Source organism: Cyprinus carpio, chromosome A6 (assembly GCF_018340385.1).
Source record: "Cyprinus carpio isolate SPL01 chromosome A6, ASM1834038v1, whole genome shotgun sequence".
Taxonomy (NCBI): Eukaryota; Metazoa; Chordata; class Actinopteri; order Cypriniformes; family Cyprinidae; genus Cyprinus; species Cyprinus carpio.
The window spans coordinates 9815783-9837023 of record NC_056577.1 but is presented as its reverse complement, the minus strand read 5'-3'; the positions used below and the strand labels follow the sequence as shown (position 1 = coordinate 9837023).

The window sequence follows — 21241 nt, the reverse complement described above, 5'->3', positions numbered from 1 at the left end:
TATATATTATTGTTTCTTCCCTCTATATCCTGACCTTCTGAAACCGTTGCATTTTTAACCAACAGTCGTCAATCGGTCTGCAAAAACGCGAGGTGTGCTGGTGATTGGTCCAGCTATGCCAGTGCTTGTGATTGGGCCGAAATACCTCAAGCATGTGACGGAAAGTTAACGTAATCTTCACCATACTGTGATGCTGTCTCACCGCGCGACCAGACAAAAACAGTAAAACTCATTACAATTGATGGCATTTTTTTGCAAAACCAGTGGGGAACTAAACATTACTGATTATAAACAAAAATGACGTTAACTGTCTATTTACACAGTTGAATTGCATAACGCGCCTCGTAAACATAAAACCAATGTCGTGCATTATGTGATCAGCAGAAACAACAAACAACAAGCACGACTCTACAACTGCCTTAAACTTGTGTTTGAATCATCTCGTGGGCAAATTATTTAAATATGTAAACATACTTACAGTCTGTCTGAGTCAGAACGGCCGGCATTGTAAGTCTACTCCTCCCCAGGAATCAAAATGCGTTGCACACATCGGATATTTGGGTTGAAACCTCTCGCGCATCCCCCGCCCGCCATCATTTTGATTAGTTTTCCTAACGCATTTTATTCAGGTTTGTCGTTTTGGACCAATCTTTCGCCAAAGCGCATTGAGATGCAGGGTAGTCTTTTCTTTAGTTCCTGGTGAGCTGTTGAATGTATTGGTGGTGCTGGTTTGCCATGTGACATTTTTCTTTTTTTGTTCCCTTTGGTTTTTGACTTACTTGTTTGTTCTAGTTTTTTCCATTAAATACCTGCACATGTATCCTTGCTCTGCCTGTTTCCCCAGCTTTCTCTACAACTGTTACAGTTTTTTTTTTTTTTGAGTGGCATGTTTCTTTGACTAGTGCATTTTTGAGGCTATGTTTAATATAAGTTAAATACTTAAGTACTGTTAAATCAGATACTCTAAGGATGTTGTTTTGGAATTGGTGACTTGTAACATGTAGTGGAGTAAATTTCCCTTAAGGTATCTGGTACTTTTACTCAAGTATGGTTTTTAGGTACTCTTTAAATCTCTGCTGTATTGTGATTGGTTATTAAGGGACATGTGATCCAAGTTAGCCGTTACGCTTTCTCCAATTGTAAGTAATACAGACCCTCATCTCCCTATAGTAAGCATAAACTCTGGGTAGCAACCCCCAGAAATTTGGTTGATACAGAGAAACACATAATATTGTGCGTTGTCGGCACGATCTTGTCGCCTCTCGTTTGTGTTTGGGAAACTATTGGTTAGCTCCATGCTCCTAACAAGTTAATGTGTTCGCTTTACTTCTGCATTCCTAAGTGCCTGTGGAAGCCTATGGAGAGTGTCGCAAACCACTGATGCCTTTTTCTCTAATAAATAAATCAGAATAAATAAAGAATTGCTATAAAGAAAAGTACAAAATCAATGTTATGGGTAAGTACAACTGAGAATACAATTTGCTGGTAACAAAATCAGGAAATAGTATGATCTGGAAATGACACAATGAGGACAGTTTTTAAGGGCTTTGGAACTGTTGGATGTAGAGGTTAGTGTCGAGATAGGATGTTAAGGTTGTTACAGGAATACAGGGAAAAGTAGGGCTAAGCACCTTGAAACTTACATTTGTGTAAAAAGTATTTTGCAAGAAAAATAAATAAATTTATCAAAAAATATTTGTCCTTGTCTTCTTTAGTAAAGTTATGACAACCAAATAAAACACTACCTTTATATAACAAAAGAGAAACTCTGTGAAGAAGAAAATCATGTACAAAAATACAGAAAATCCTGCCACAGTAATTAGTACTTAGATTCATCTTCAGCCCCACCCAAAAGGAGCATAAAGAATCCAATATTCTTGGAAGCACAATTTTTTTCCCATATAGAACTTTAACAGGGTAAAAAAGATGAAGTTTATTATAAGAGACTCCTTTTATCTTTTCTTATTAAATATTTAGATGACAAAGTCCACACTTTCTTCCATGGAATGTTTTCGTATAGGCCATTCCAGTGAGACACAATGTACTGTATGGGAGAGTTATCTCAGTCTGAAACAGTTGTCTAATTCTTTTGTTCCTACCGGAAGAGGTAGATAAAAAACAAATCTTCCCAGTCACTGTATCAAAATGATGAATCATTGACAAAACTGGGATTTAGCAGAGCCCTTGAGAAGAGTCATGGCCCCACAGGGAATGGCGTCCATTACAATGGTGAAACTCTCGGGGCGTGAGACAGAATATTATATTTACTCAGAAACTCTGAATAAGACAACATAAAAGTAACCCTCAGAATTTATTAACTGATAAACTACAATACTTATTATTATTGACCCATTTGGGACAAAAACAAAGATTTACTTTTATAAAGAATATCACCATTATTCCAAATAAAAAAACTGTGAGGACTAAAATTATGTTTATAGATAGTGATGCCATGCCAAAAGCACTTATGTAAATTTGATAATTTAAGGGGCAATTTAGTGATATTGTAATTACATAACAATAAGAAAGGGAGACCTCCCACCTTAGAGAAAACAATATTAGGAAGAATATTTCAAAATGAATCAGAATTTGGTTAAATACTGCTTTAACCAGTGTATCTTAAAAGTATTATTTAAAAGAGACAAAAATCTAAAAAGTTTGAGCAGCCCCCACATTCATATTTATTTATAACAACAGATTTTCAGACAATGTCTCCTATGTTTCCAAAGAACGTTAAATAACATTCTATCAGTGTCTGCACATACAGATTTATCTACATAAAGAGAGAGTGGGGTAAGTCATTCTTGAAATACCCTCTGCTTTAGCAATGTGGATTTGGCCTCTTAAATCTCTCTGTAACCATGAGCTGAATTTCCTTTTAGCTTTTCCAATAACTGGGGTCAAAGTTTAATCTATATCTTAATCTTCCTTACATATAGATAGGTCACCTGTGATTTAACTGGAATACTATAAAGAGAAAGAGAAGAACAAGTTTTAAAGTGCTTTTTTTGTCGGGTTTAAGTGTGTGTTGTTTTTTTGTAATACGGAGGAAAAATGTGTGTTATTAGCCACCAGCAAAATTTGAATGATACAAAACAGCCGGTAAGTATACTGTATAAAAATAGCTATCTCAAATCTCGAAAAAAATGAGCAGTAGTCTCAGCTCTCAAACGCTGGGGGCGTGTCCGCTGGCTGCGCTGAAACCCGCCCACTCGCGGGTGGGAAGGGAAAGCTGCAGTCTCCACACTCAACTGTCACACTACAGCCGGAATGGATGCTCCTAACGCTTAATTGGTTAGTGACGAAGGCATAGCCAGCAAACTGTAGGCTGTAGTAAGTAACCGTATGACAGTAACTCGCGGTTGTGCGGCGGAACTGATGCGAATGTGCTTCATTTATATTGTTAAGGGTGGGCCAGGAGCTCAGGGGGACGCAGTGCGTCATCAATCCCCCGTTTTAGCCCCGTCCAAAAAATCCGGATCACAGCAATGGTGAGAAACTGTTTAACAGTCTAACTCCACAATTCAGTGTTTTACAGTTCACAAGTCTTTGTATATATGTTTTAGCAATACATTTCTAACATGTATAATGTGTTAAGACTTTTTTTTTAAATTGCCTTTTACTGGGAATGTATAATGACTAATAGTTCACATTTTTCAAGATTTAGCTTTAAACCGGAAGCTTTAGAAAAAAAATTTATGTGTTTGATACCACCTGACATAATGCCTGGCACGTCGTAGACCAGCACAAGATGAACAATTGTGGTAAAAAAAAGTATATAAATGTTTTTTTTTTGTTTTTTTTTTTAGAAAATGACTGCAACATTTTGGTTGCGATTGAAGTCCATTGTGTTGAGAAAAATCCTAAATGTCTTCCTCAAAAAACTTAATTTCTTTTACACTGAAGAAAGAAAGACATGAACATCTTGGATGGCATTGGGGTTAGTAAATTATCAGGAAATTTTCATTTTGAGGTGAACTAATCCTATAATAAAGGCCTTCTGAAGCGAAGAGATGCGTTTGTGTAAGTAAAATATCCATATTTATAACTTTATAATCTAAATTATCTAGCAGAAGAAACATCCATTTTAGACTACACAGATTTCAGATTAAAAACAGTCCCCTATTCCCACACCTGGGTTGCCATGGACATCTGATGTAGATACAAAAGCACAGGTTTTTCTATAATCTGAAATCACAAAAGAAAGAAATAATTTTAAAATACTATTTAAATTTAGGGTTAAGAACTACCCTAACCATGGGAATAACTCTTGCATAGCGCGCCATTTAAAGTGTAATGGCTTAGCTTAAGCATTCTTTTAAATTTCCAAACTCATTACACTGATAAACATGATTTTGTGGTGAAGTAAATACTACATAAAAACAAATGTAATTTCTACATTAATAATTTAGTTAAGGCAAGAATTAAAAAAAAATAAGTTCATTCTATATTAGTACTCAATTTAAGCTTGTAGAAATTAAAGTTTGAACTTTTAAGTATATTTTACTAGGAATTGCTTGTTATGTTTACAAGGATTCTTTAAGTAAATACCAAAGTCATGATCCCGTATTTCCCATCATGCACTGGGGCATGAATAATTAAAAAAGTTAAATTTTTCACTGTTTTCGAGTAGTATTTACACTCTTTTATGGTTGCTTTTGTTGTTAGGTTTAGTAACTTACTGTTTTGTGACATGTGGAGTTTATTTTCTTCTTGAAATGATCCATTTATACTCAAACACTAGCCACTGATTGTTACCATCATTGTGTGTGGTGTACCAAGTATTGAGGTCTCTGTGTTCAACCGGGCAATAATTATATTGAGTGGATATATTGTCTTTGAAGGATAACAAGCTGTCTGTTTGTCTGCTTGCATGTTTGTAAGTGAACCACATGCTTTAAAAGCGTGGTTGTTTTTGAGTGTTACCTTGTCAAAGTAAATTTTATAAACTGTAACTGAGGGAAATGTACTGGAGTATTGCATTTAACTAAATAAATAACTAGATATTACTCATCAAACTCTAACTGGCCATGTTAAATTTACCTAACATAGTTAAGCAGATTTTACTTGGTTCAATACTTAAAATTTACTTGAAATTGTTTGTGCAAATTGTTACAAAGATTTTTTTAAGTAAATCCTACAAGTTATTTTTTTCAGTGTATGGAGGAAACACTGAAACAACCTGTTATTATGATTGATATTAAAGGTTAGTTCACCCAAAAAATTAAATTTAGCCAGTGATTTACTCACCCTCAAGCAATCCTAGGTGTATATGACATTCTTCTTTCAGACGAATACAATCAGAGTTATATTAACCAATGTCCTGGCTCTTCCCAACTTTATACCAGTGAACGGGTGCTTCTGTTTTGAAGTCCATAAAAGTGCATCTATCCATGATAAAAGTGCATCTATTATCATAAAAGTGCATCTATCCATGATAAAAGTGCATCTATCATCATAAAAGTGCTCCACACGGCTCCAGGGGTTAGTCCTCATGAAATCAAAATGTACTCCATTTACTTTGTTAGTACACATTACTTGTCTTGTGGTGAAAAATTAATCTGTGCAAGTTAATACGCAGAAAAAAATAGTTTGTCGTGGTAATCTTTAATAAAAATCTGAAAATTTGTCGTGGTAATCTTTAATAAAAATCTGAAATTGTGCTTCCGCCCTAGATGACGTCTGTTTGACAATTAACCACTCCCATTTAACTGTCAATCTGCTGCCTATTGTAGGCCAACCTAAAACTATAACCCCCCTGGTTTACGGTGATGTTCAAATAACACTTAATATAATGCTATAATAAAACACTGCTGTTCACTTTCAGAACTGTAGGAATGTTTTCTTTTCACAAAAAGAATGTGTAACATGTTGGTTATATCATTTTCAGTTTTTAAATATAATTTTAAATTTTATTTACACACTTAAAGCATTATCATATCACATATCAAATATCGCATTATTAAACGAGTTATCGCATTTTTCTTAAATTTCGTGCAGCCCTAATTTTAATTATATTCTGTTTAAATTAACTAAATTACTTGTTCATTTTGATGAACGAGATTCAAAGATCCATGGATAGATGCACTTTTATGATGGATAGATGCACTTTTATGGACTTCAAAACAGAAGCACCCATTCACTTCCATTATAAAGCTGGGAAGAGCCAGGACATTTGTTAATGTAACTCTGATTGTATTCATCTGAAAGAAGAAGGTCATATACACTTAGAATGACTTGAGGGTGAGTAAATAATGGGCTAATTTTCATTTCAGGGTGAACTATGCCTTTAAGGCTTGAACATGCAATACAGGAACAGATTTGTGATCTCGTTTTCAAATAGAATATAAAAATAAAACATTGGTGTGATTGGATGATTTTTTTTTTTCTTTTCTAAAATAATTGTTTTCTGTACTCTTATTATAGGAAATAACGTAATAATCTGACCTGGAGTAATTCAGTTTGCCCAGTAGAAAATTACTAAAACAGTCCCCTCTTGGGACCTGGGATGCTGTGGTCATCTGCTGTAGATCTCCACCAAGCACAGGCTTTTCCACATAACTTGAACTCAAAATTAAATAAATATTTTAAAATACTCTTTACATTTAGGGTTAGTGAAATGGATAAGTTTAAGTGTTCTTTAAAACTTCCAAACTCATTATGGAGGAAACACTTAACCTGTTATTATGACGAAAGTGACATTTTGGTGAATATAGTTTTTATTTAAAAAAAAAAAAAAAAAATATATATATATATATATATATATATATATATATATATTATATATATATATATATATATGTTTATTGTACTCTTATGATAGGAAAAAATATAATTATTTGAACACACGATCACTCAACGATGAGATCCAGTATTTTTTTAATCTGTAAACAGACAAACATCAGTGGATCTAGTATTTAAAATATTGTAATATAACGTTACTCATAATGTATCATACACTGTTGGAGTGCATTAAAGGAGAACTCCTGTCAATTTTAACATTTAGCTCTGTTGTTTGTAAATGTGGAGTGCTGTCAGTACCGAGAACAATGAAAACAATTGTTGTTGCCTACAGTGTTATCCTCCTTTTAAAATTTGCACCCAGTTGACTAAAACGGGGCCTGTTGTAAACGTGCTTTTAGCCTCTTAACAGCCTCGAAATGTCATTACAAGTGCCCAGCAATGTGAAGTGATTTATTCCGAGTGAACACGGTGAATCTGACTGCATTAGATGTGAAAGATATGCATAAAAGTGATCAATTGTCATGTGATCCACAAAAAACGATTTTGCGTGGTTATGTCAATAGGTTACGGCCTATTTAAGTTGCTACATAGTCATTACTATGGACATAACCACGGCAAGTAATTTTTTGTGGAATAAAAATAAGTTTTGGAATACTAGATCGTATGAGTTCGACAGTCGATTACTGTGGACTTCACTGGGAAACAGAAAGTAAACAGAGGTATGTGCGTGGATTAATAATATTATATATCTTTCACATCTACTGCAGTCAGATTCACAGTGTTCACTCAGAAGAAATCACTTGCTGGGCACTTGTAATAACATTTTGAGGGTGTTAAGAGGCTAAATGCACATTTACAACAGGCCCCGTTTTAGTCAACTGGGTGCAAATTTTAAAAGGAGGATAACACTGTAGGCAACAACAATTGTTTTCATTGTTCTCGGTACTGACAGCACTCCACATTTACAAACAACAGAGCTAAATGTTAAAATTGACCGGAGTTCTCCTTTAATGCACTCCAACAGTGTATGATACATTATGAGTAACGTTATATTACAATATTTTAAATACTAGATTACATTCAAATATGTATTAATTCAAATTCATATGATGTAACATACTAATGAAACAGATAAACAATTACAGTGCCATTAGTAACATCCAAATGAAACATTCACTACACATTTAGCACCACACCATGTGCAGGCCTTACCACGTGCGTCACGCACAGCGTGAATCATTCAAATGGATTCTTAAAACACTAACTTATGCACAATACATGTTTATTAAGTCAACCAAATCAAACAACATACCTGTAAACAGACCAACATTATCAGTGGATCAACGGGGCAATGGCTTCTCTCTCTCGTGTAAACACTGAGCGTAATATAATAATTAGTAAGCACATTATGAATTTCATAATCTTATTTCAATTAAACACACTTCATCACAACCAACCAGATCAAATGCTTCTATCACATAAATCACACTAATTGAGCAAAACTATGCATTTGGACGATAAACATCAGCATACCAGAGAAACGTCCACGATAGAAGCAACGTGCATGCGCTCATCAGCCTCGCGCAGGGATTATCATGGAAACGCCCGTGATACAAGGAGAATCCACGGAGATGTTACGCTCTCGTTGGTCTCGCTCAGGAGGAAGACCCGAAAAAAAGTTCCTCTAATTTAACGTTATATTCTCTTACTTGTGAACAATAATATGTACAAAATTGTGTGAGGTTCATTAATCCATTTTAATTATAAAATTATATGATGTTTTATTTACTTATAATTTTTTTTACACACGAGATTACTTTTATAAACATGAGCCTCGTTCAAACAATAATTAGGAAAACAGTGTCAATAATGCAAAATGACAGTTAAAGGCAGTTCATCATTGAATTCAGTGATGTCATCATGCAGCTCAGTTCAGTTTAAATAGTATCTGTGCAATAATTTGCAATCAAGTCAACGATATCGCTATAAATGAAGTGTCCCCAACTAAGCAAGCCAGAGGCGACAGCGGCAAGGAACCAAAACTCCATCAGTGACGGAATGGAGAAAAAAACCTTGGGAGAAACCAGGCTCAGTTGGGGGGCCAGTTCTCCTCTGACCAGACGAAACCAGCAGTTCAATTCCAGGCTGCAGCAAAGTCAGATTGTGCAGAAGAATCATCTGTTTCCTGTGGTCTTGTCCCGGTGGTCGTCTGAGACAAGGTCTTTACAGGGGATCTGTATCTGGGGCTCTAGTCCTGGTCTCTGCTGTCTTTCAGGGCTGTAGAGGTCCTTTCTAGGTGCTGATCCACCATCTGGGCTGGATACATACTGGATCCGGGTGACTGCAGTGACCCTCTGACTTGGATACAGACTGGATCTGGTGGCTACGGTGACCTCGGAATAAGAGAGAAACTGACTAAGGAGTGTAGATGCCATTCTTCTAACGATGTAGCAAGTACATCGGGTGTTATGGGAAGTATTCCCGGTTCCGGTTTACCTAATTAATGCAGCCTTAAACTGCAAGAGTGTGTCTGCCTCCCGAACAATGTTAGGTAGGTTATTCCAGAGTTTGGGCGCTAAATAGGAGAAGGATCTGCCGCCCGCAGTTGACTTTGATATTCTAGGTATTATCAAATTGCCAGAGTTTTGAGAACGGAGCGGACGTGGAGGACTATAATGTAACAAGAGCTCGTTCAAATACTGAGGTGCTAAACCATTCAGGGCTTTATAAGTAATAAGCAAGATTTTAAAATCTATACGATGTTTGATAGGGAGCCAGTGCAGTGTTGACAGGACCAGGCTAATATGATCATACTTCCTGGTTCTTGTAAGAACTCTAGCTGCTGCATTTTGGACTAACTGGAGTTTGTTTACTAAGCGTGCAGAACAACCACCCAATAGAGCATTACAATAGTCTAACCTTGAGGTCATAAACGCATGGATTAACATTTCTGCATTTGACATTGAGAGCATAGGCCGTAATTTAGATATATTTTTGAGATGGAAAAATGCAGGTTTTACAAATGCTAGAAACGTGGCTTTCTAAGGAAAGGTTGCTATCAAATAGCACACCTAGGTTCCTAACTTGATGACGAAGAATTGACAGAGCAGCCATCAAGGCTTTAGACAGTGTTCTAGGTCATTACATGCAGAGCTTTTAGGCCCTATAATTAACCACCTCGTTGTTGTTGTTTTAGCAGTAAGAAATTACTTGTCATCCAGTTTTTTATATCGACTATGCATTCCGTTAGTTTTTCAAATTGGGTATGTTTCGCAGGGCCACGAAGAAATATAGAGCTTAGTATCATCAGCATAACAGTGAAAGCTAACACTGTGTTTCCTGATGATATCTCCCAAGGGTAACATGTAAAGCGTGAAGAGTAACGGCCCTAGTACTGAGCCTTGCGGTACTCCATACTGCACTTGTGATCGATATGATACCTCTTCATTCACTGCTACGAATTGATGGCGGTCATATAAGTATGATTTTAAATGCACTTCCATTAATGCCAACAAAGTGTTCTAGTCTATGCAAAAGAATAGTGTGGTCAATAGTGTCGAACGCAGTACTAAGATCCAGTAGCACTAATAGAGAAATACAAACACGATCAGATGATAAGAGCAGGTCATTTGTAACTTTGATGAGAGCAGTCTCAGTACTATGATACAGTTTAAATCCTGACTGGAAATCCTCGGAGATGCCATTTCTCTCTAAGAAGGAATATAATTGTGAGGATAACTACCTTTTCTAGTATCTTGGAAAGAAAATGGAGATTCGAGATCGGTCTATAATTAACTAGTTCTTTGGGGTCAAGTTGTGGTTTTTTGATAAGAGGCTTAATAACAGCCAGTTTGAAGGTTTTGGGGACATACCCTAATAACAATGAGGAATTAATAAGGTCAGAAGAGGATCTATGACTTCTGGAAGCACCTCTTTTAGGAGCTTAGACTGGAATAGGGTCTAACATACATGTTGTTGGTTTAGATGATTTAACAAGTTTATACAGTTCTTCCTCTCCTATAGTAGAGAATGAGTGGAACTGTTCCTCAGGCGATCTATAGTGCACTGTCTGATGTGATACTGTCGCTGATGGCTGCATGATTACAATTTTATCTCTAATAGTATCGACTTTAGAAGTAAAGTAGTTCATAAAGTCATTACTGCTGTGATGTTGAGAAATGTCAACACTTGTTGATGCTTTATTTTTCGTTAATTTAGCCACTGTATTAAATAAATACCTGGGGTTATGTTTGTTTTCTTCTAAAAGAGACGAAAAGTAATCAGATTTAGCATTTTTTAATGCTTTTCTGTAAGATAGGTTACTTGCCCTCCAAGCAATACGAAATACTTCTAGTTTTGTTTTCCTCCAGCTGCGCTCCATTTTCCGGGCAGCTCTCTTTAGGGTGCGAGTGTGCTCATTACACCACGGTGTCAGACTGTTTTCCTTAACCTTCCTTAAGCATAAAGGAGCAACTGTATTTAAAATGCTAGAAAAGAGAGAGTCCATAGTTTCTATTACATCATCAAGTTGTTCTGAGGTTTTGGATATGCTAAGGAATTGGGATACATCAGGAAGATTACTTACAAAGCAGTCTTTTGTGGTAGAAGTGATGGTTCTACTATACTTGTAACAAGAAGTGGAATTTACAGTTTTAGCTATATGAAGTTTGCACAAAACTAAATAATGATCTTAGATATCATCGCTTGGCTACATAATTTCAACACCATCAACATCAATTCCATGTGACAGTATTAAATCTAGAGTATGATTTTGACAATGAGTAGGTCCTGAGACGTGTTGTCTAACCCCAATAGAGTTCAGAATGTCTATAAATGCTGATCCCAATGCATCTTTTTCATTATCAGCATGGATATTAAAATCACCAACAATTAAAACTTTATCTGCAGCCAGTACTAACTTGGATGTAAAATCAGCAAACTCTTTAATAAAGTCTGTATGGTGCCCTGGTGGCCTGTATACAGTAGCCAGTACAAACATCACAGGGGATTTATCATTAACATTTGTTTCTCTGGATAATGTTATATTAAGCACCAATACTTCAAACGAGTTATACTTGAAGCCTGCCCTCTGAGAATCCTGAAAACATTGTTATAAATTGAAGCAAACACCTCCCCCTTTACCTTTTGGTTGTGGCTCATGTTTTATAACAGTAATCTTGGGGTGTAGACTCATTTAAAAGAATGTAATCATCAGGTTTTAGCCAGGTTTCTGTCAAACAGAATGCATCTAGATTATGATCAGTGATCATATTATTTACAAAAAGTGCTTTCATAGAAAGGGACCTGATATTCAATAAGCCAAGCTTTATCATTTGTTTATCCATATTGCATCTGTTTTTATTTGTTAAATTGTTGCTTTTAAATTGGTTTGGACGTTTTTTGTATTTTCTAACTGGGGGAACAGACACAGTCTCTATAGTGTGATATCTAGGTGAAAGAGTCTCTATGTGCTGAGAATTAGCTGACTTCTGTGACTGGAGGCGGCTAGCAGACGGTCGGTTTAGCCAGTCTGTCTGCTTCCTGACCTGGGCCCCAGTTAGTCAAGTACAAACTCTAAGACTATGTGCCATATTTCTAGAAAGAAGAGCGGCACCACCCCAGGAGGTCAGGTCTGCCCCAAAAGCTTGTCCAATTGTCTATGAAACCTATGTTATTCTGCGGGCACCACTTAGACATCCAGCCATTGAGTGATAACAATCTGCTATGCATCTCATCACCACGGTAAGCAGAGAGGGAACCAGAGCATATTACAGTGTCTGACATCATGCTTGCAAGTTCACACACCTCTTTAATGTTATTTTTAGTGATCTCCGACTGGCGAAGTCGAACATCATTTGCACCGGCGTGAATAACAATCTTACTGTATTTACGTTTAGTATTAGCCAGCACTTTTAAATTTGCTAAGATGTCAGGCGCTCTGGCTCCCGGTAAACATTGGACTATGGTGGCAGGTGTCTCTATTTTCACGTTCCGTACAATAGAATCACCAATAACTAGAGCACTTTCACCAGGTTTCTCAGTGGGTGCATCACTGAGTGGGGAGAACCTGTTTAATGTTTTGATCGGAACAGAAGAGTGGTGTTTAGACCCACGACTATGCCGCCTCACAGTCACCCAGTTGCCCTGCTGCAAAGGCCCTGTTACCGGAAACCGAACAATGTACAGGACTCCCTGAGCTAGACGCATCCAAAGCCGTATCTAGAGCCCTCACATTCTTACTGTCCTCAATTAAAGTTTGGATGCGTGTCTCTAATTCTGAAATCTTCTCTGTCAGCCTAACTATTTCCCTGCATTTATCACATGTGAATCCCTCATCACCGACAGAGACAGATAAACTATACATGTGGCAAGCAGTGCAAATAACAATAGCAGGCGAAGCCATTACTCACCGTGCTTGATGAAAGATTCTTACCACAGTTGTTTGATGAACTAACGCGATGCAGGTGCACTGCACTCGCGGATTTAAAATAAAAGTGAACAATCAAATTAATCAGATTAGATTGATAGATAATATCAGAAATATGGTGGGAATTAAGTTATATTTTATCACTTTAAACAACAGAGAGTGATAATAATATAAAGATTCTACAGAAAAACAAAGCTACACGGAGCTACGATCACAAAACAGCAGCACAGGAAGCAGGAATAACACTGTTCAACAGCGATACCCACAGGTAGGAGGCACTGAGGTGAGGTTGAAATATTTCAAAACAGAAAAAAAAAAATCGTATAACCAGTAAAATCAAGAAAATAATACAATATAGGAAAGAAAAAAAAAATTCAAATAATTCACACCAGTTACAAATGCATACTTTTTATATATTAATACTGAAATATTTGTGCGTTAGGGCTATTGTGTCTTTGGTTAAAAAAAGAAGTGTTTTTGAACACTTTCATAGCACATCCGACTAACATTATACATCCGAAAGGGTCTATGTTTTGTACACTCTATAAACTCTTTTCTGTATTTCATGCAAGCCTCTCGCAACAAAACAACATCGTTCTTGCAGTACAAACCTAGTTGCTTTTTGAAGTCAATCACCTCCCCTGTTACGCTCTCGTACCATGAATCAAATTTTACATGTTCAGCGTCAAACATCGTCTGATATCCATAATGTTCTTTAGATGGATACTGACCCACATAATTTGCATTCTGCAAGCAATTAAAATGATGGGGAAAGAACCATTTTTCACTGGTGTTTAGGTTTAAAGCAGATGGCATTTCTGACAATTTCATCAGCAAGAAGCTATAGCTGTCGATGTATCTCTGTTTAAAGACTTGGTTGTACATATAAACAAGTCTACAGCCTTGGAGTATAATTTTTGGCACTAGTCCCCTGACTAGTGAAATACTCGAGCAATATAAAAGAGTCGAAATCTGAAGAATTGTGTGCGATAAATGTGAAACCATCAAATTTTGGTCGTCTGAAATGTTTGACCATCTGATCTACACAGTCAACACCTTCTACCGTAAATTCCTCCCCAGCTTGCGTGGCTGCACAAATATAATTTGCTGTATGACGGCTGTTTTCATACATCGTTTTAAACTCAAAATAAATATAGTCTTGGCTATGTTCACCTTTGACAGGTTGAATATAGCAACAGTGCTGATCTTCATCCGTCAGAACTTCAGCACAATGCACACATCGATGGTGCACATTTGTGTGATAATAATTTATCACCAGACCAATTTGCTCTGTACTGTCTGTAACATTTGTTGCAGTATTTTACGAGATCGCACTGAGATCTCATACCCTCACTTTGTGTTTGTTTATGTATTTCATAACAGAAATCAGATCTACAATATCTCAAACAATCATCACATTGTAACAGTTTCTTAGGATGTGTGTAGCACTGGTTGTTATTGCACACATTGCATGTAAATTTGCAATAATGTAAACTACGATCATTAAACCCATGATAGCAGTACTCACAAACATACCCATAACCTAAGAAACCTTTCAGATTTTTTATGAAGTGGTAATGATCTTCATGTAGGTATAGTTTTGATTTTCAAATGTATCCCACGGTACGGTTCGGTACGGCACGGCACGCTTTGGCGCTTTTTCCACTGCATGGTACGGTACGGCTCGGTTCGGTACGGCTCAGTTATGGCGCATTTCCACTGCATGGTACGGTACCGTACGGCTCGCTTCGGCTCGCTTTAAATGGTACCACCTCTGTTGAGGTTCCAAGCGTACCGTACCGATACTAAAATGTGACGTTAAAAACACTGCAGATCACTGATTGGTCAGACAGAATCGTCACTACCAGCGTCATTGTATTTGCGACACGAGACACTAAAACCCGCTAGATTTAAATAGCCAGACAACAGCCAACGCGGTAGCACCTGTTTTTAGAGTATTTACTTGATAAAAGAATTTAAAACTTTTCAAAAAAGAAATGGCTGAATCGTGGTCAGTGGACGAGGTGCAGACGTTCCTCTCGTTGGTTGCCGAGGAGCGGATCCAGCGAGAGCTGGATGGGGCAACACGGAATGAAAAAGTGTTCCAAGAAGTAGCACAGCTCTTAGCCGCACACGGCTACCACCGAACCTACAAACAGTGTAGGGACAAATTTAAAAAAACTAAACAGTGACTACCGAGCCATAAAGGATCACAACGGCCCGGAGTGGTGCAAACAGAAGAACGTGGAAGTGGTTCGACCAAATGGACGCTATCTACGGAAGTCGACCTGCGAGCAATGGGAGAGAGGGTGCCCTGGACTCGGCCACCTCGTTGTTGGACAACACAATCGAGGATGGTATGTAAAGTTGTGTACAATATATTAATGTATGCCTATTCTATTATTATGTAAATGTTCTGGATTTGTTATTGTTGCTAGTTTGATTTGTGTTGCTGTGTTTTGTTTTTTTTTGTGTTTTTTACAAACTTTTTGTTTCAGATGCACTGTCTACGATTGACTCGTTAGCACTTTCTCCGTGCAGTGATGCCTCAACGTCCCAACTGGTGATAGCAGCGTCACCACCAGCAACCTCCAGCAGCACCAGCAGGACACCAGAGAGTGTGGTAACAGGTATGAAATACAGTGGTGTATTAAATTAACGAGTAGACAGACATGAATGTTTATTCATAACAGTACTGAAAAAAGTAAATATTGTTAGCTGATGCTAACTGTCTAGCTAACAAGCTTGCTGGTGCTAAGTTGAGGTAATTTTTATAAATGATGTCCAAATATTTTTATTCAACCACCTATATATATATATACATATTACATCTGGGGAGAAAAAATGTGAAAGAATGTGATGTTCAGAACATGGTAACTACAGTAATTATCAAAGCGGGAAGAGATGCACCCTGTTTGGCCAGGGGTGTTTTTAAATTATATTATACTAACTTCAGGCCTTATTATCATGTCATATATAACTGTGATGTTCTGTATGTAACGGGTTGAGAATCCGTAATGTTCAGTTTGGCTCATTGGAAGTAGATAATTTTTAATGTTTTCGTATATTTTAAATGGTAAGATACGCCCACTGGCATTAAACCGTGGCTTGACATTGAGTACACCTGTGCGGCGCAATCATGAAGGTGCGTCAGGTTTTAGTGGCGTGATTAAAAAGCCTGTGGAAGTGGGGCACTGTCATTCTTCTCTGTGCTGTGTAGTAACAGGCTGCTCATTTTGATTTGCGTTGCCCTCTCTGGTGAGTTGTTTTTTTGGATTGCCCTTTTCTCAGTCACAGATTATAGTCTAAATATGTTTTTCATCAGGAGTGTGTGTGTGAAGTGGCGAGCGCAGGTAGCATCAAGTTCACTATAGCTTAAGAAATTCCTACGAGGTAAGAAACGTTATGGTGGGTTTCCTCTTTTGGGAGGGGAGAAATTACAATTAATGTATTATTCGTGTTTTTATTGCAGGTGCGGCCCAAGAGCGCTAGCTGCTGTTTTGTTTCGTTTTGTTATATTTACTTGTGTCACTGTTTTATTGTACTGTTCGCACGACTGACGGCAGGGACGTCGCGGTTTTGAACCGCTGTATCCATTGAGCTCTTTAACGAGCCTTGCTCGTTATGAATTATTGAGATATTAGACAGGCGTGTTCCATGGGCTGTTATATCAAACTAACACGCTGGTAGCTGGGTCAGTTTAAAGTAGCTTCAACGGTCTTAAAATAGTAGTAAATGTCGTTTTAGTTGTTTGTGTGTATACTACTTTTGTTTTCTTTTCTTCGTAATTACCCATTTATTTGCCAGTGTATATCCACATTGATTATTTGAACTGTGATATTGAAGCTTAACAGAAGTGGGAGGGTATTTGTTTTCTTTTGGTATTGTTTCCTTATTTTATTTGTTTTGGTGATCACTTGTCTTAACCTTTGTTCACTGATTTGCTGTGTGGTTTGTCCCTCTCTGTTAAAGTGGGTTTATTATGGTCTCTTATTAATTGTGGGTATCTAATTGGTAATTTGTATGAGATCTATTTTTAGGATGTTTTAAATGAATGATTTTCCTTGTGCGGAATAAATTTTTGTATACTTTTTGGAAAGTCACGTCTCTGTCTTTGATGCAAATCGAACCAGCAAGGGTCCTTTTGTTGTAATTCTTTTTGGTTAAATTCTCTTGTTGTGGTATTTTTATTTATTTTTTTTATTATTTACTTTCCTAGGTGGAGCAGTAACCTAGGTGGCGTAGTCGGGTTTTTTTATATTTAGCCAAGGGTTACAATTTTGGCGTAGTCGGCAGGATTTTTCATTTTGTATGTGAAGCAGAGACGTGACTATTACTTTGTTTGTGATATCAATTTGTTTTTTTTTTTGTTTGCTTTTTTTCTCAAACAGCAGCTAGCGCTTTAGAATATTGTTTTGTATGTCCCTTGGATTGTCACTATGGAGGATGAGGTGCAGCAATTGCGAGACCTGGTAGCCCAACTTAAGGCTGATAATGAACACCTGCGGCAAGAACGTTTGGAGGTTCAGGCAAGTCCGAGTGCTGCGTCCTCTGAGTTTAATCATAGGGGGGCGGGGTTGGACATGGATCCGAGATCTTCCTCCAACGGTAATTCAGTAGTGACGGAAAGGTTGATTTATGTTCCTAGGGAGAGGAAATGTCCTGTTTTTAGGGGCCGTACCGGAATTTCTTTAGCTGATTGGCTAGAGGAAGTAAAGGCCAGTATGCGTGTTCGCCACTTATCTATTTTTGATAAAGCACACTTTCTGTATGACCATTTAGAGGGGGAAGCTAGGGAAGAAATAAAATTTAGGCCTAGCGAAGACCGGGACAACCCAGATAAAGTTATTAAAATACTTACTGAGCTGTATGGCTGCCCGGATTCATATATTGTTTTGCAGGAGAATTTCTTCTCTCGACGACAACTAGAGGGGGAGACGCTCCAGGAATTTTCACATGCCCTTCTTGGCTTAATGTCAAAAGTAATTAAAAATGCTCCAAATGGTATGCCCAATTCTGATGTTCTGTTGCGTGACCAATTTGTAGAGTATGTGCTGGATTCTGCCCTTCGCAGGGAATTAAAACAGTTTGTACGCCAACACTCTAGGGCTACTTTGCTTGATGTTAGAGGGGAAGCCATTAGATGGGAACGGGAGGGTATGTTGAGAGGTACCGGGGGTCGTAGTTTGTCAACTTCTACTTATGGGCTGCAGTATGGGGTTTATGGGTCTGCGCCAGCTTCTACAAACTCCGAATTATTAGAGCTAAAGGAGATGCTCAAAAAGCAGCAAGAACAGCTTGATCAGTTAACCCGTAGTGTGACTTCGCTTCAACAGGCCCCAAGAAGTCTCCCTTTTACTGCGAGTCCTTTTAACAGGGGTTCAGTTATTTGTAGGAAGTGCCAACAGCCTGGCCATTTTGCCCGTGATTGTAGTTCTCAAAGTTTGTCATCGAGAGTTAATCCTTCTCCTTCACGTCACCCTCAGCCAGTAGTGACAAGGCCCCAGTCCTCTGTTACCTTTCAGGAAAACTAGTACCTTCTGTGCTCCCGAGCCACAGTGCAGAAGGCTATGTGTTTGGCTCAGATGCTGTTTTTCCTGATGTAGAGAATATGGCCCCTTTATTATCACCATGCCCCCACGTGACTGTTAGTGTGGGTGGGGTGTTAGTTCCCTGTTTGTTAGACACCGGCTCAATGGTGTCGACGGTGACTGAAAGTTTTTATTTGCAGAACTTCGAGCCATGGGGTTTGGAAAAACTTCACTCCTGTCATTGGTTGCAGCTTAAGGCTGCCAATGGCCTAGATATCCCATATATAGGCTATTTAGAGCTGGACGTTGAAGTCTTTGGTAAAGTGATTCCTAAACGTGGCGTGCTCATAGTTAAAGATTCTCTAGGTACTCCTTCTCAGGTCGCTGGTGTTTTGGGCATGAATGTTATTCGAGAATGCTATCATGACTTGTTTGGACAGTATGGACAGACTCTCTTTGAGACCGCTTTAGTGCAGCAGGCCCCTAATTCTTGGCAACAAGCCTTACAGAAGTGCCATCAAGCCCAAGTTAATGCCCCTTTAGATTCTTCAGCCCGTGTTCGGGTTCGAGGGGGCAGGTGTATCTGTGTACCAGGTGGCACCATGAAGTTTATTCCTGCTACTTGTTCTCAGCAATATACTGGGTTGACTGTAGTATTTGAGCCTTCGAGGGGTGGGCTAGCAGCTGGTCTTTTGACCTCCCCTGCCATTGTCAAGGTAGTCTGTGGCCAGGTTTATGTTCCAGTCATTAATGTGGGAGTAGTGGATGTTAACCTTTATGCACGGACTGTTCTTGGTGCTATTAGTCCAGTAACTGTGGTGAGTTTACCCCCTGGTGTAGAGGATGTCCCCTTGAGTGTGCAGGCCACTGTTTCTTCCCAGATGTTTGTTGTTTATGTAAATGTTTATTTAGATTTTGTTGATGTTTCTGTGATGGACAATGTAGATGATTTTGAAGTCAGGGCTCTACTATTCAAATACTCTTCTGTGTTTTCAGCACATGATAGCGATCTGGGCTGTACTACTTTGATAACACATGACATTCCTTTGACTGATGAGGTTCCTGTTAGGCAGCGTTATAGACGCATTCCTCCCTCAGAATATGAAGCCGTTAAGGCTCATATTAATCAGTTGCTGGAAACTCAAATTATAAGAGAAAGTAGCAGCCCTTATGCTTCTCCCATTTGTCCTGGTGAAGAAAAAGGATGGTAGCCTGCGAATGTGTGTTGACTATCGTCAACTTAACAGTAAGACCAGAAAAGATTCGTTTCCATTACCAAGAATTGAAGAATCCTTGGATGCTTTGGCAGGTGCCAGGTGGTTCACTACAATGGATCTTGCTAGTGGCTACAATCAAGTCCCTGTGGCTGAAAAGGACAGGATGAAGACGGCCTTCTGCACACCTTTTGGATTATATGAGTGGAATAGGATGGCCTTCGGCCTGTGCAATGCACCTAGTACATTTCAGAGACTGATGGAGCGTATGTTTGGCTCGCAACATTTTCAATCATTGTTGCTTTATCTGGACGATGTTATTGTCTTTTCTTCCACAGTGTCTGAGCATTTGCAACGGCTGGAGGTGGTCCTGCAGCGTTTACAACAAGAAGGTTTGAAGGCTAAATTGGAGAAATGTTCGTTCTTTCAGGCTGAGGTGAACTACTTGGGGCATTTGATTACTGCCCAAGGGGTGGCTACCGATCCAAAGAAAATTGAGGCAGTTGCTAACTGGCAGCCTCCCCAGCAGGTGTCAGAACTTCGGTCATTTTTGGGCTTTGCAAGCTATTACAGGCGGTTCGTGGAGTCTTTTGCCAAAATGGCTGCCCCACTTCATCGTCTGGTAGCTGACCTGACTGGAGCTAAAAAGAAGGGCCCAGCCCGGTCTTGTAGGGAGGCTTGGACAGAGGAGTGTCAGCAGAGTTTTGATATCCTGAAGCAACGGTTGGTGAGTGCTCCTTTGTTGGCTTATGCTGACTTCTCCTTGCCATTTATCTTAGAAGTGGATGCCAGTTATAGCGGATTGGGAGCAGTCCTGTCACAGGAACAGGAGGGAAGAGTTCGACCAGTAGCTTATGCTAGTCGTGGTTTAAGGCCTTCAGAGAGGAACATGTCCAATTATAGTTCCATGAAACTTGAATTTCTTGCCCTGAAATGGGCAATGACCGAGAAATTTCGTGAGTATTTACTTGGACACAAGTGTGTGGTATACACGGATAATAATCCTCTGAGTTACCTCCATACTTCTAAACTTGGTGCTTTAGAACAGAGATGGGCTGCCCAACTCGCCGCTTTTGACTTCAGCATTAAGTATCGTTCTGGACGGAGTAATCGTAATGCTGACGCACTCTCGCGACAGTACCCTGCTGGACCTGTGTTAGAAGCTATGATTCCAGGAAGTTCCCTGCCAGTGCCCCTCCAACAAGTCGCTTCTACTAGATCCCAGAGAGGGATACAAGCATCTATTACCGCTTTCCCTGGCTATTCTTCTGCAGATTTATACGGGTTACAGGAAGCAGATGCAGTATTGGGAGTATTCCTGAAGT

The 21241-nt window shown here is 38.6% G+C and overlaps 2 protein-coding genes across 4 annotated transcripts in view; one reads left to right on the top strand and one right to left on the bottom strand.

Annotated features, from left to right (window-relative positions):
- Positions 1-21241, bottom strand: part of LOC109050128 (zinc finger protein-like 1) — a 339847-nt gene that overhangs the window by 220103 nt on the left and 98503 nt on the right. The window lies entirely within an intron of this gene.
- On the top strand, positions 16229-19577 carry LOC122145276. Of its 2 annotated transcripts, XM_042757968.1 has the most exons (3): positions 16229-16429; positions 16497-16564; positions 16644-19577. In XM_042757968.1, exon 3 carries the CDS (start codon positions 17611-17613, stop codon positions 18703-18705), a length of 1095 nt encoding a protein of 364 aa, XP_042613902.1. In that variant the 5' UTR covers positions 16229-16429; positions 16497-16564; positions 16644-17610; the 3' UTR covers positions 18706-19577. The 2 variants fall into 2 exon arrangements, with proteins under 2 accessions (XP_042613902.1, XP_042613904.1); XM_042757970.1 differs by having other exon boundaries at positions 16229-16564.

Bases quoted from the DNA above. Each gene is read 5' to 3' on its own strand.
- LOC122145276 (XM_042757968.1), top strand. From the start codon at position 17,611: ATGGAGGATGAGGTGCAGCAATTGCGAGACCTGGTAGCCCAACTTAAG.